The 15014-nt window shown below is 36.7% G+C and overlaps 2 protein-coding genes across 3 annotated transcripts in view; one reads left to right on the forward strand and one right to left on the reverse strand.

The window, feature by feature from the left end:
* or30bu1 (odorant receptor, family 30, subfamily BU, member 1) overlaps positions 1–3514 on the forward strand; it is a 5179-nt gene extending 1665 nt beyond the window's left edge. The window contains exons 2-4 of the mRNA XM_016498158.1: positions 68–766; positions 2436–2557; positions 3490–3514. Coding sequence (XP_016353644.1) covers positions 68–766; positions 2436–2557; positions 3490–3514 — 846 coding nt within the window. The remainder of the gene's footprint in view (positions 1–67; positions 767–2435; positions 2558–3489) is intronic.
* Positions 3515–4885: 1371 nt separating this feature from the next.
* Positions 4886–15014, reverse strand: part of LOC107697435 (ubiquitin-like protein 3) — a 32561-nt gene continuing 22432 nt past the window's right edge. For both annotated transcript variants that reach the window (XM_016498219.1, XM_016498218.1), the window contains 3 exons: positions 14027–14113; positions 8459–8536; positions 4886–6663 (listed from right to left, as the gene is read on the reverse strand). In XM_016498219.1, the coding sequence (XP_016353705.1) occupies positions 6611–6663; positions 8459–8536; positions 14027–14113 (218 nt within the window). In that variant the 3' untranslated portion in view covers positions 4886–6610. The remainder of the gene's footprint in view (positions 6664–8458; positions 8537–14026; positions 14114–15014) is intronic.

Genomic DNA, 15014 nt, shown 5'->3' on the forward strand with positions numbered 1-15014 from the left:
CGTGGGATTCCCTGGACTCCAGCCCAAATACTACAGCCTGATGGCAGCGTTTTTGCTCTGCATCTACATCGCTGTAATCACCGGAAACTCCCTCATTGTGGTCCTGTTTGTGATTGAGCGCAGCCTCCAAAAGCCCATGTACATTATCATGCTGAGTTTATCCTTGTCTGATATTGGTTTTTGCACAGTTGCTCTGCCAAAAGTCATTTCTCGCTATTGGTTTAATGATGGTTATATTGGCTTCTACGTTTGTCTGTTTCAAAGGCAGCTGATTCACTATTTTGGTACCCTGAACTCTCTTATTATGATGATCATGGCACTAGATCGGTACTTGGCGATCTGTTACCCGCTAAGATACCCTGTTTTAATGACTAACCGCACTATGAGGCTTCTAATAGGGTTTTCCTGGGTTACTGCGATGATTGCTCCAACCATTAGCTTAATGCAGACAATGAAGCTCCCATTCTGTGGGCCAAACACGATCATTCATTGCTTCTGTGATTCTCTATCTATGAACCAGCTGGCCTGTGCTGATGCCACCCTCACAAATCTCATTTCATATGCTGTAGCAATGTTTGTGCTTCTTGTGCCATTGTCTTTCATCATATTTTCCTATTTAAGTATCCTGGTGTCTGTACTTCGAATTGCAAACACACAGGGCCGAATGAAAGCCTTTTCTACCTGTGCAACACAGCTGACTATCATTGCCATCTATTATGTGCCCCGTTTTGTGGTTTACACCACTTCTAACATCCCAAACACTCAGATGAACAGCAGTCCATGATTATTCATTAAATATTTCCGATTTTAAAAATTAATTTGTCACACTGCCAGGAAAATGTATCATTTGTATCATTTATTACATTTTAATTAGAAATAAATCATAAATCCCCTCATGTCCACCATTGATTAATATTACGGAAAGCTTTAAAATGACAGGAATTAATCAATATTGTTATTATTTTGGTGACGTGGGCAGAGCATGTAAATTTTCCAGTATGCACTGCAGGATTTTTACTTTTTGTTTTGTTCAGATTGCTATTAATATGATGTTATTAAGTTTATTTGGTTAATTAGTTTGAGAAACACGTGCAGGAAGTTGTTTTGTGTAGAAGGCCGGGATGTGTGCTCTTGAGGTTCCCATGGTTACCGTGGTTTATCGTTAGACATTCAAATACCTTATTAGATACATGTTTTATATGAATTATAAATCGTGCGTCTTGTATTTTTTCTGGCATCAAATTAAAATAAAGTCCTTAAAAAGTGTTTCAAATGAGACATAAACTTGTTTTCCACCAGGTGTTGCTTGGTACTCGCCGCTTAAGTCAAATCTTCATTATATTTAATTTTTCTTATGTTAATTAATTTATGCACAAAATTAAAATGAACAATATCAACAATAATAAAACCTAATAAATAAATATAAAACATATCAACAGTTTGTGGCCAAATCTAAAGAATCATTTAATGACAGACTTCAAGCATGGTGGTCTGACCTGCAGGCTGATATAACTGAGGAAGAGTGGCAAATAGCATGTTTAAAAGCCCAAACTCAGACAATGAGTACCCATTTGAGACTGCTTCAGTATAAATGGTTGAGTAGACAATTTATCACTCCAGTTAAGTTACATCACTTCAACCCGAATATTCCTGATATATGCTACAAATGTAAACAAGAGAAGGGAACTTTATTCCATAAATGTTTTTGGGTTAAAATAGTAAATATTATAAGTCAAATCATTGGTAAAATAATTTCTCTTGATCCCAGGTTGTGTATATTACATATTTGTCCTCTGAACTTTAAAATGATCAAACATGAAAGATTGTTGTTAATTCTTTGTTTGCTGGAAGCTAAACGTGTAATTGCATATTCTTGGAAAAAAGAAGAAAGTCCTGGCGTGTCTCAATGGATAAAGGGGATGACCTCATGCCTTGCCTTAGAAAAGATTACCTATTTTTTTTAAAACAAACTTCATGTATTTTGGTCCATCTGGAAAGTGTTCCATGACTTTTTGGAGAGTCTAGATGGTGACTCTTTTGTGGAATTGATGGACATTGAAAGTATATAGACAAGTATGTTATCGCTGTTTTGTTTTTTTATGTTATTTTTTAGCTTAATGCAGACAATGAAGCTCCCATTCTGTGGGCCAAACACGATCATTCATTGCTTCTGTGATTCTCTATCTATGAACCAGCTGGCCTGTGCTGATGCCACCCTCACAAATCTCATTTCATATGCTGTAGCAATGTTTGTGCTTCTTGTGCCATTGTCTTTCATCATATTTTCCTATTTAAGTATCCTGGTGTCTGTACTTCGAATTGCAAACACACAGGGCCGAATGAAAGCCTTTTCTACCTGTGCAACACAGCTGACTATCATTGCCATCTATTATGTGCCCCGTTTTGTGGTTTACACCACTTCTAACATCCCAAACGCGCAGATGAACAGCAGTCAGAAGATCGCCCTGGTCATGTTCTACAGTCTGCTTCCACCTGTAGTGAACCCCTTCATCTACTGCATCAGGATCAAAGAAATCAGACAGTTCTTTATCAAATGGTGTGTCCACAGAAACAGGATCGTCAGTAGGTCATTAACTATTTCTAAATGAGATGACCTGACTGTTAGATGTTCTTATGCACCTTATCACATGAAACTGACATGTTATTGTTATGCAGTTATGTGCTGTTGTTATGCATTTACAATATTTGTTATTATTATAGTCATTTTCTTTTGCATAATAATAATATTATGTATTATAAAAAATGTGGAAGGCCATTTATTACTCACTGAACGGATCAATAGGCAACATATGCAGTCAATTACAGTGGGTGATTAGACTTCAATGTTAATTTAAAAATGCTAAGAAGAATAAAACATATATATGGAAAGTTGACATGTCCTGTGGTTTGACATGCTATACTCCATGTACAGTAAAACCATTTTTTAAATTAATATTGTGCATGATTATTAAAAGACTACATTAAATATTTCCGATTTTAAAAATTAATTTGTCACACTGCCAGGAAAATGTATCATTTATAGCATATTATACATTTTAATTAGAAATAAATCATAAATCCCCTCATGTCCACCATTGATTAATATTACGGAAAGCTTTAAAATGACAGGAATTAATCAATATTGTTATTATTTTGGTGACGTGGGCAGAGCATGTAAATTTTCCAGTATGCACTGCAGGATTTTTACTTTTTGTTTTGTTCAGATTGCTATTAATATGATGTTATTAAGTTTATTTGGTTAATTAGTTTGAGAAACACGTGCAGGAAGTTGTTTTGTGTAGAAGGCCGGGATGTGTGCTCTTGAGGTTCCCATGGTTACCGTGGTTTATCGTTAGACATTCAAATACCTTATTAGATACATGTTTTATATGAATTATAAATCGTGCGTCTTGTATTTTTTCTGGCATCAAATTAAAATAAAGTCCTTAAAAAGTGTTTCAAATGAGACATAAACTTGTTTTCCACCAGGTGTTGCTTGGTACTCGCCGCTTAAGTCAAATCTTCATTATATTTAATTTTTCTTATGTTAATTAATTTATGCACAAAATTAAAATGAACAATATCAACAATAATAAAACCTAATAAATAAATATAAAACATATCAACAGTTTGTGGCCAAATCTAAAGAATCATTTAATGACAGACTTCAAGCATGGTGGTCTGACCTGCAGGCTGATATAACTGAGGAAGAGTGGCAAATAGCATGTTTAAAAGCCCAAACTCAGACAATGAGTACCCATTTGAGACTGCTTCAGTATAAATGGTTGAGTAGACAATTTATCACTCCAGTTAAGTTACATCACTTCAACCCGAATATTCCTGATATATGCTACAAATGTAAACAAGAGAAGGGAACTTTATTCCATAAATGTTTTTGGGTTAAAATAGTAAATATTATAAGTCAAATCATTGGTAAAATAATTTCTCTTGATCCCAGGTTGTGTATATTACATATTTGTCCTCTGAACTTTAAAATGACCAAACATGAAAGATTGTTGTTAATTCTTTGTTTGCTGGAAGCTAAACATGTAATTGCATGTTCTTGGAAAAAAGAAGAAAGTCCTGGCGTGTCTCAATGGATAAAGGGGATGCCCTCATGCCTTGCCTTAGAAAAAATTACCTATTTTTTGAAAAACAAAATGTATTTTGGTCCATCTGGAAAGTGTTCTGACTTTTTGGAGAGTCTAGATGGTGACTCTTTTGTGGAATTGATGTTGTTGAGTTCATGTATTATTATATTTTTTTATATATTTTTTTTTTTTATTTAGTTATAATGAAAAATGTAACTGTTGTCTTAACCTGTATGACAATCTTTGAAAATAAAATTGTTGTTCAAAAAAAAAAATATATGCACACACTGTAGTATGTTAGTCACATAAAAATATATATATATATTAGACGTGTGTAATTATAAATTTACCCACAAGGTGGCACAAAGAGATCACAATAAGAGATATTTAACTCTTATGGCAAGTTTTTGGAAAGGCCTCCTTGGAAAGAGGCTAACATTGATGACTAGTAGTAAAGTACCTTTTGGTAAACACCTTTTAGTAATAAATACACTATTTAATCACTTTTTAATTAAGTCTCTTATGTTCATCTAAGCTGCATATTATTTATATGCTGAATTTCTGAAAAATACAGTGAAATTTATACTGAGAAATTAAATATACAGAATTAATACACATTACTTACATGTGTTTTCTCAAGTGTTGTAAGAAGTAAAAACATAAACATAGAATAGAATAATAAAAATACAGAAAAGTGCGAAAAAAATAGTTTTGATTAGATTACATTACCTTATATAAATTTTGCCCAAACTCACTATAAACAATCTGAAGGTGAACACAGCAAGCAACAAGTATTTCACTTCAATATTCTGGATTCTTTATTCAGTTTATAGATGTATTTGCATTTGTAATTTAGAGAATGAGAAGCATTAGTTTATTTACAATCTTTTTAAAAACTTCAGCTCTGTACAGTATGTATTTGAACCCTGATAAGGACCAATATTTTTCAGACCTAGTGCGGTGTTAAAAAAGCAAAAAGCAAAGACCACATAAAAAGAAAAAGGAAGAAAAAAACATATCAAATTATGAACATTTGAAGAAAAAAATAAGAGAACAGTAATTTCTTCAGCCATTAGAGAGGGATTTGCTGCTATTAAAGTACATGAAACTGTCACTGCTCCAAATGCTAATGTGCTAACTGTTTTGAGACTATCATACACTAAACACCAATATATATATCAACAATCTATAGTTATGTTCTCTATAAGATTCATATTAAATATACTCTACACATATGTAACCTTCGAATACAATTCCCATTTGGAAAAATATTAAAAAGGGAGGAGGGGAAAGAAATATTACACCGATTTAGAAACGAAACAGCTCATGTTTATGTGTTGTGCAAACAAATTTTATATCTAACAAGGAAGGGGAAATAGAAACCGAGCCAAACTTCATTTCATAGCTATCTTCTGGCTCCAAAAGCAAGCATTAATTTGCACCACTACACTTAAAAATTAAAGGGATAAATCTTATTACCCTTCCTGAAAGAGAGCAGCTCAGATCTATCTAAAGAGGGCAGGCAACACTGATTGACTGTCAAAACACAGTCGCAAATGTTACCGTTACTCATTACACATATTTTAGACTTTCCACGAGTGAATCCAACCAACTTCTGGAGATCTACCTGCAAAGTCCCGACTGTGCTCAAACACACCTGAACCGGCTAAAATCAAGCACTTCTGGGGTACAGGAACTTGTTAAAGCAGGACACTGGATCTCCAAAACATTAATGGGGCATTTAAAATGCACGGAAATGTATAATAAACATTTCTAAAACATTCATCAGGCACATCAATACTTATTCTCCTGCGCTGAAATCAACAAGACTATGTGTGGAGATTAGCATTTGACGAAAACAGTCCAGGAGGGCGACTGTAGCGGAGGTTAATCCGTCGGTGACGCGAGTGCTATTATTTCAGATGTAGGCGACGGCATGCCTTTCCACCTCCACACCAGATCCGAGCCAAGCCGGGTGAGCGCGTGGCGAGTCGATAAATGTGAAAAGTTCGTCAGACCCTGTGTAAATTTATTTCCCCCCTCACACATCTCCCTCCTGAGAGGAAGAATCAAGCGCCTCGGCTGAGGCAAACGAGTCTCATTTTCCTCACTGAATCATTCATGTAACTATGTGCAATAAAAAACAGAAACGAGGGCCTCCTCCATGTGCAAACTGGCAGAAGGGGAGGTGTGTGTGTGTGTGTGTGTGTCTGAATGAGTTACAGGTCTGTTGGAGTTCATGGATGCACGTGAAGGTGTTAGAAAGGGTGGAAATGTGTGTGTGAAGGTGGGATGTATTTTCTTTTCAGATTTTTTGGCTTAAATATGGTCTATGCAAAGCCAAAATGTTCTCTGATCCGTGTCTCGCCCTCTCTCTCAGGTGATTCTTTCCTTTACAGGTGAAGTTAATCTCTTGTTCTGGTTAGGTGCTCGTGGGAGTCAGGTGTGATTAGTTGTGTTTAAGCAGCATGGGCGAAGGGTGACAGGACACACTCGTTCTGAGGGATGAAGGGATGTATTTACAGGATCACACAACAGTTGTTCTCTCCAGTCTTTTCCCGGTTCCTCTGACCTGAAACAAAAACACAGAAGCTTAATACTATTGCGCAAAAACAAACAATGTTTCTGTTCTGAAACCTACTGCCTATCTAGACAGCATTTTAAGGCATCACAGAAATTCTGTTCTTAAAGAGGTAGGCAACATAATTATGTTTTTTTCTAAGATGCATATTTAATTCTGCATATATTCTCGACTCAGAATTAATCCTTGACAAGCATTCGATATAAAACGGTATTGTTAATACTACTAATAATAATGTTAATAATTAATAATAATATTGTTAATTACTATTTTAGCAAATAATTATGTGCCATGTACTGTATTTTTATGCTTATTCGAGTACTACAGAATTAGCTTAACAAAATCAGTTTTCTGTGCATTTTCGTGTAAAGGAGCATGTAAAACACTCCAAATCGATCACATATGAGGTTCTATTTCAGTGACTTAAAAGGCAGCTACCCATGTAGGCAGCAAACAGCATGGAAGCTCACTAGGGTTTAAAACAGAGCCATGGTCTTCAGTACTGATAAATAAGACAGCAGGACCTAGCAAAGATTCTGTCAAATAGGGGTGTGAACCTACACTGGTCTCACGGTTCGTTTCGATTACGATTATCATGTCATTGATTCAGTTCAATTCGATATCACGATGCATTGACGATGCACTGCTTACCAGGTTGTTCATAAAAGCCGAAATGTGCCCAGATGTTGGCTTTTTAAGTAGTTGGAGCATTTTTAATTACTCACACTCGCATCTCGCCTCCCTCTGCCATTGTATGCTACACAATGACGTCAGAAAATCGGTTATGGTCTATTACTGAACCGACACCGAATTGTCCTTGTCTGTATCGCGATGCATCGTAGAAATGAATAATTTCGACACCCCTACTGTCAAAGCACAAAGTGCTTCAGCATACATAAATAATGATGATATGAAAGACATTTGATTTAAAATAGAAACTCAAACAGAACTGAGAATATTATCTCATACACAAAAGGATTAAAAATGAAAAATATATATTTAAAGCACCTTATAAGTGACAATTCCAGACTTTGCATTTTAATTGTATTGTAATTACTTTATTTTAATGTTAATTTTATTTTATTTTATGTGTGGTTTACTGTTAGTTTATTTATGTTTATTTTGTTTTATTTTACACTGAAATATTATTGTTATTTTAACTAGGGACTGAGTAAAAGTAAGGTTTATATAGGGTAACCCTTAAATAAAATGTAAAAAATAAATAATAATGATAATGATAATAAATTAAATTTAAAAATCCTCTATTTAATTAATGCTCAATATTATCAAAACAGAATTAACCTGAAAATTATTAGAAACCAGTAACTCTCTGTCAGTAACCAGTATGTCCCTCATACTCAAATTAATAACTACAAATACATAGTATACATACATAATTTTTTTCTATGCTGAAACCATAAATCAATTGCGCATCATCTGTCTCAATTTTCATGAAAATGTGCCTTCAGTTCAGTATTTGAATAAAAACATTTTAACCTTACAAAAAGTTAACACCTTTAACATCTGCTAATATAGCAGAATAAACTCAACAAGCATTACATTTATCTTCCGATTTTTTTCACTCAGAACTGTCATGTAACCGGGTCTTTTATATTTTGGTTAAACAAAACTTTAAAATTCTGAAAACTGAAATATTGCTGGAGGGTGAGAATTGTCCACATATAAACTGGTCATTTTTGAACAAAGTGAAGGCTGCAGTGAGGCAGGGAGCATGTGAAAAAGCAAAGGAGGAGTGGACAGAAAAGACAGAGGGCAGAATGGTTACCTTGGGAATTTGGCTCAGGCAGCGTCTCTCTGGCAACTAAATGCATCACTGTGGTTTTTCCGAGAGGCAGTTTTAAAGCTGCAAGACATAAGAAAAAAAAGAGTGTTGGATTGAAAGGACACTAGAGACTAATGCAGCTGTACATCTAAGTCACCAAAGTCACTTTTCAAGGGGATGAAGTCGTAGAACAGAGGACCAGGATGACATGTAAACCCCTGGATGAGAGTGCAGCATTTAAGCCTGTGCCTTATTGAGAGCCGTCACTGACTCTGAGAGCACTGCTGCTGCCTTCTGCCCCACAGACACACTCGGTCTCCATGCCTTGGATCTCTTGAATCAAGAAGGAGTCAGCGTGTATTATCAAAGTAACATTTTTTTGGCAAACCCTGCCTACACTCCTCCATCACGTCATCGGTTGAACAGTTCAGGAATTGGAGCTGGTTGTGAGGTTTCACTTACTTGTAGTTATTCACCCATGGGAAAACTTTGCCCAGACAAAATATATTGACAAAACCCCTGGTTATGAGTGAAAAATATCATAGTTAAACTTTTCATAGGTCACATATATTTAAAAGGCCTCATCAAATTTAAAGAGAATTTAGCACTTAACTAGGATTTATTTGTGTATTATGAGTAAAAACATATTTCTACAGTCTTAAGTCTTAAGACCGACAGAGACAGACAGACAGACAGATAGATAGATAGATAGATAGATAGATAGATAGATAGATAGATAGATAGATAGATGCTTCCTTTTCATGCCCAAAGAATTTCCTCTCCTCCCGGTTTTCTCTCCCTGATGACAGGTCTGCTGGCCAGTGTTTTCCTACATTCATAGTCTGCTCCTTTCCTTCCAAGCTCCATGAAAATCTCGCTTCCGCATTCTGGGAATATTTTTTAGTCAGAAAACTCTATTCACGACTTGAGAATAGTAACATTTAGGTGTATTGGGACTGGGAGCTGAATTTTTGGGTACGTCCTTACAATCAGCTGAACTATGATGGAATCGAACCGCACTGCACCCTGGCTTGAAATAAACCAAGACAAAGCCAAAATAAATATCTGTGCTGTCATAACAGTCCACTGGGACACAGCGGATTTACCTGGCAGAGAAAAAGCCAAGCAACTTCTTATCTGTCAGACCCATGATTCTGGACTGTGAGGAATAGGGCTGGGTATCAAGTTCGATACTTTTTAGGAACCAACCGAATTGCCTCAATACCATCGAGTATCAAAAAATGACTTGTCGTTCGGTACTAAATTTCGATACCTAAGGGGTTAATCTCAGCAATGTCAGTGAGCCAATAAGCATGCAGCATGCTTGAAGTGCCTAAATCAAGTGCTGGTGATTGGCTCTGGTGAGGCATCAAGGAAAAACAAGGCGTTTTAAAATGAAAACAATCCTCGTCCATACTGGCATTTCCACTGTGTTTCAGAAAAGATCTCCATCCACACTACATGACCGAAAACGCATGTTGCATCACTGTTCATGCACACTATAGCATCATGCTCCATAAGACAATTTATAAGATTTATACTACGCTTTTACTCAAAACTCACTTTAAACCATCGAGTGTTTGTAATAACTTCTGATTGTGATCTAATGTGTGTTTTGGCCATATAATGTTGCTGAAATATGCGATTTGTAGCCTTTTATATCAAGCTAATCGCTACACCTGCTTAGCATTTCTCATGTAAACACCCTGTATTGTTATAAAAATGGGCAGAATCTCATGAAAATCACATACAAATTATATACTGTCGTAATCGCGTTTCTTAGCTTCATGTTTCATTCCTGTAAATGTTTTTTCTGGAAGTGCAACACACGTTCGTCGTCAGAGATGGGTTATGAACGTGTAATATGAGTGACAGATGAGCAGCGAATGAGCTTCCTCTGAGTCAGAACAGCGATCGCGGAAGAGAAAACACAGGCAGACAGCACTAGAAACAGCTAATGCTCATCAGTAAATCCGTGGAAAATGAATAGAAATTATGATTCTGTCTGAGCTATGTGTTTTAAAGCAAAAACGCACTAGTGTAAACGTAGCCTAAAAGATGTGGAAACTGAAAATCGATATTGACAATTTTTGAATGATACCCAGCCCTAGTGAGGAATGATTTCCATTTTCCATTTTCCATCGGATGTCCATTTTCCACAAGTTGGTATGATTCTTTAGGGTCTTCATGAAATGTCTTTAACATACTTAAGAAACCTAACTAAATGCAAAAAAAGTGAAAATTTCATCCGATGTCCCCTTTAATAAAAAATCAACAGAAACAGAGCATGTGTGATGTGATATTATTAATGGTAATGAGGAGTGTGGGAGGGCGGCTCACCTCCTAGCGTCACATTGCCGTGTAGGAATCGGCCCTGGTAGATGAGGCGCAGGATGTTTGGACTGCTCACTTGCTCCTCTTCCCAGTCTGTTTAAGACAGAACAACTTAGAGGAATTGTACACAAAATATACAAATTTTGTGATTGGTTACAGTGTCATTTTCAGCAGTGCAATTCATGAGAAACACAAAAGGAGAATTTCCATAAAAATCATGAGAAAGAGACCAAAATTTCAGTCATACACAGAAGACAGATAGTCATCCAGGTTAGGAATGACATGAGGGTGAGGAAATGATGACAGTATTTTACTTTTTGGGTGAACTGTCCCCTAGAAACACACTTTTCTACTAGTCTGCATTTTTCCATGTTACTGCTTCCCAAGTTTTTCACTCTTTTCTCTCTTCATTTATTCGTCTCTTTCTCACTCTTGACTCAATCAGTCACAAGACTCCTGTGAGGAATAGGGCTGGGTATCAAGTTCGATACTTTTTAGGAACCAACCGAATTGCCTCAATACCATCGAGTATCAAAAAATGACTTGTCGTTCGGTACTAAATTTCGATACCTAAGGGGTTAATCTCAGCAATGTCAGTGAGCCAATAAGCATGCAGCATGCTTGAAGTGCCTAAATCAAGTGCTGGTGATTGGCTCTGGTGAGGCATCACGGAAAAACAAGGCGTTTTAAAATGAAAACAATCCTCGTCCATACTGGCATTTCCACTGTGTTTCAGAAAAGATCTCCATCCACACTACATGACCGAAAACGCATGTTGCATCACTGTTCATGCACACTATAGCATCATGCTCCATAAGACAATTTATAAGATTTATACTACGCTTTTACTCAAAACTCACTTTAAACCACCATCGAATGTTTGTAATAACTTCCGATCATGATCTAATGTGTGTTTTGGCTTAGCATTTCTCATGTAAACACCCTGTATTGTTATGAAAATAGGCAAAACCTCATGAAACGCATACAAATCATATAGGTAGTAAGTTTTCCTGGATGTACAGAACTGAATGCGGAAGTGTAATGGATGTTTGTCACAGGAGACAGGGCGAGTTACGAGTTATGAATATGATTGACATATGAGCAGCGAATGAGCTTCCTCTGAGTCAGAACAGCGATCGCGGAAGAGAAAACACAGGCAGACAGCACTAGAAACAGCTAATGCTCATCAGTAAATCCGTGGAAAATGAATAGAAATTATGATTCTGTCTGAGCTATGTGTTTTAAAGCAAAAACGCACTAGTGTAAACGTAGCCTAAAAGATGTGGAAACTGAAAATCGATATTGACAATTTTTGAATGATTTGAATGATAAGTGAGGAATGATTTCCATTTTCCATTTTCCATCGGATGTCCATTTTCCACAAGTTGGTAAAGTTGGTATGGGTCTTCATGAAATGTCTTTAACATACTTAAGAAACCTAACTAAATGCAAAAAAAGTGAAAATTTCATCCGATGTCCCCTTTAATAAAAAATCAACAGAAACAGAGCATGTGTGATGTGATATTATTAATGGTAATGAGGAGTGTGGGAGGGCGGCTCACATCCTAGCGTACAGATAGATAGATAGATAGATAGATAGATAGATAGATAGATGCTTCCTTTTCATGCCCAAAGAATTTCCTCTCCTCCCGGTTTTCTCTCCCTGATGACAGGTCTGCTGGCCAGTGTTTTCCTACATTCATAGTCTGCTCCTTTCCTTCCAAGCTCCATGAAAATCTCGCTTCCGCATTCTGGGAATATTTTTTAGTCAGAAAACTCTATTCACGACTTGAGAATAGTAACATTTAGGTGTATTGGGACTGGGAGCTGAATTTTTGGGTACGTCCTTACAATCAGCTGAACTATGATGGAATCGAACCGCACTGCACCCTGGCTTGAAATAAACCAAGACAAAGCCAAAATAAATATCTGTGCTGTCATAACAGTCCACTGGGACACAGCGGATTTACCTGGCAGAGAAAAAGCCAAGCAACTTCTTATCTGTCAGACCCATGATTCTGGACTGTGAGGAATAGGGCTGGGTATCAAGTTCGATACTTTTTAGGAACCAACCGAATTGCCTCAATACCATCGAGTATCAAAAAATGACTTGTCGTTCGGTACTAAATTTCGATACCTAAGGGGTTAATCTCAGCAATGTCAGTGAGCCAATAAGCATGCAGCATGCTTGAAGTGCCTAAATCAAGTGCTGGTGATTGGCTCTGGTGAGGCATCAAGGAAAAACAAGGCGTTTTAAAATGAAAACAATCCTCGTCCATACTGGCATTTCCACTGTGTTTCAGAAAAGATCTCCATCCACACTACATGACCGAAAACGCATGTTGCATCACTGTTCATGCACACTATAGCATCATGCTCCATAAGACAATTTATAAGATTTATACTACGCTTTTACTCAAAACTCACTTTAAACCATCGAGTGTTTGTAATAACTTCTGATTGTGATCTAATGTGTGTTTTGGCCATATAATGTTGCTGAAATATGCGATTTGTAGCCTTTTATATCAAGCTAATCGCTACACCTGCTTAGCATTTCTCATGTAAACACCCTGTATTGTTATTAAAATAGGCAGAATCCCATGAAAATCACGTACAAATCATATACTGTCGTAATTGAGTGTTTATTAGCTTCATGTTTCATCCGTGGAAATGTTTTCCTGGGTTTCTTATGTACAGAACTGAATGCGGAAGTGTAATGGATGTTTGTCACAGGAGACAGGGCGAGTTATGAATGCTTAATATGATTGACATATGAGCAGCGAATGAGCTTCCTCTGAGTCAGAACAGCGATCGCGGAAGAGAAAACACAGGCAGACAGCACTAGAAACAGCTAATGCTCATCAGTAAATCCGTGGAAAATGAATAGAAATTATGATTCTGTCTGAGCTATGTGTTTTAAAGCAAAAACGCACTAGTGTAAACGTAGCCTAAAAGATGTGGAAACTGAAAATCGATATTGACAATTTTTGAATGATACCCAGCCCTAGTGAGGAATGATTTCCATTTTCCATTTTCCATCGGATGTCCATTTTCCACAAGTTGGTATGATTCTTTAGGGTCTTCATGAAATGTCTTTAACATACTTAAGAAACCTAACTAAATGCAAAAAAAGTGAAAATTTCATCCGATGTCCCCTTTAATAAAAAATCAACAGAAACAGAGCATGTGTGATGTGATATTATTAATGGTAATGAGGAGTGTGGGAGGGCGGCTCACCTCCTAGCGTCACATTGCCGTGTAGGAATCGGCCCTGGTAGATGAGGCGCAGGATGTTTGGACTGCTCACTTGCTCCTCTTCCCAGTCTGTTTAAGACAGAACAACTTAGAGGAATTGTACACAAAATATACAAATTTTGTGATTGGTTACAGTGTCATTTTCAGCAGTGCAATTCATGAGAAACACAAAAGGAGAATTTCCATAAAAATCATGAGAAAGAGACCAAAATTTCAGTCATACACAGAAGACAGATAGTCATCCAGGTTAGGAATGACATGAGGGTGAGGAAATGATGACAGTATTTTACTTTTTGGGTGAACTGTCCCCTAGAAACACACTAGTCTGCACACCTCCATGCTACTGCTTCCTTAGTTTTTCACTCTTTTCTTTCTCTTCATTCATTTATTGATATGACCTACCCATCCCTTTCTCACTCTTGACTCAATCAGTCACAAGACTCGAGTGAGGGTCATTCTGTGTCCTCATAAGGTCAAGCTCCGCTGTGCTTGTATGCTATGAATAAAACTCTGATTCAATCCCGGACCACCCCAATGGAGTTTACGAACAATACAGCAAAGAAGGCCTTTCTTTTTCCTCGCTTTTTCATCAATATTCTTTTTGACATAATTAAAGGCTGATGACTTTCATAAGAGCTATTCAAAGCAAGACATTTAAATAAAATTACTTTAACTTAAATAAACCTTGAATTCCCTTAGAGGACAAATTATGGGGCAAGAAACGGTAATAAATAAAAGTCATTCCTGCAGAAAAAAAACAGCCTAAACAGCCTAATATGGCTTGCTGGTCTCAGACTGGTTTAAGTGGTCAGTCACTAAGAAAACCCTTCTAATGCTAGCAAACCAGACTCATCTAACCAGCTTGACTAGGCTTGGAGTCCATTTTTTTTTCTCAGCGATGATGGTATTACCATGTTTTTTGAACAAGGAACCATGGTATATATTTTTTTTCAACTTTTTTTTGGGGGGG

This window comes from Sinocyclocheilus anshuiensis, unplaced genomic scaffold, assembly GCF_001515605.1.
Source record: "Sinocyclocheilus anshuiensis isolate Anshui unplaced genomic scaffold, SAMN03320099.WGS_v1.1 scaffold939, whole genome shotgun sequence".
Lineage (NCBI taxonomy): Eukaryota > Metazoa > Chordata > Actinopteri > Cypriniformes > Cyprinidae > Sinocyclocheilus > Sinocyclocheilus anshuiensis.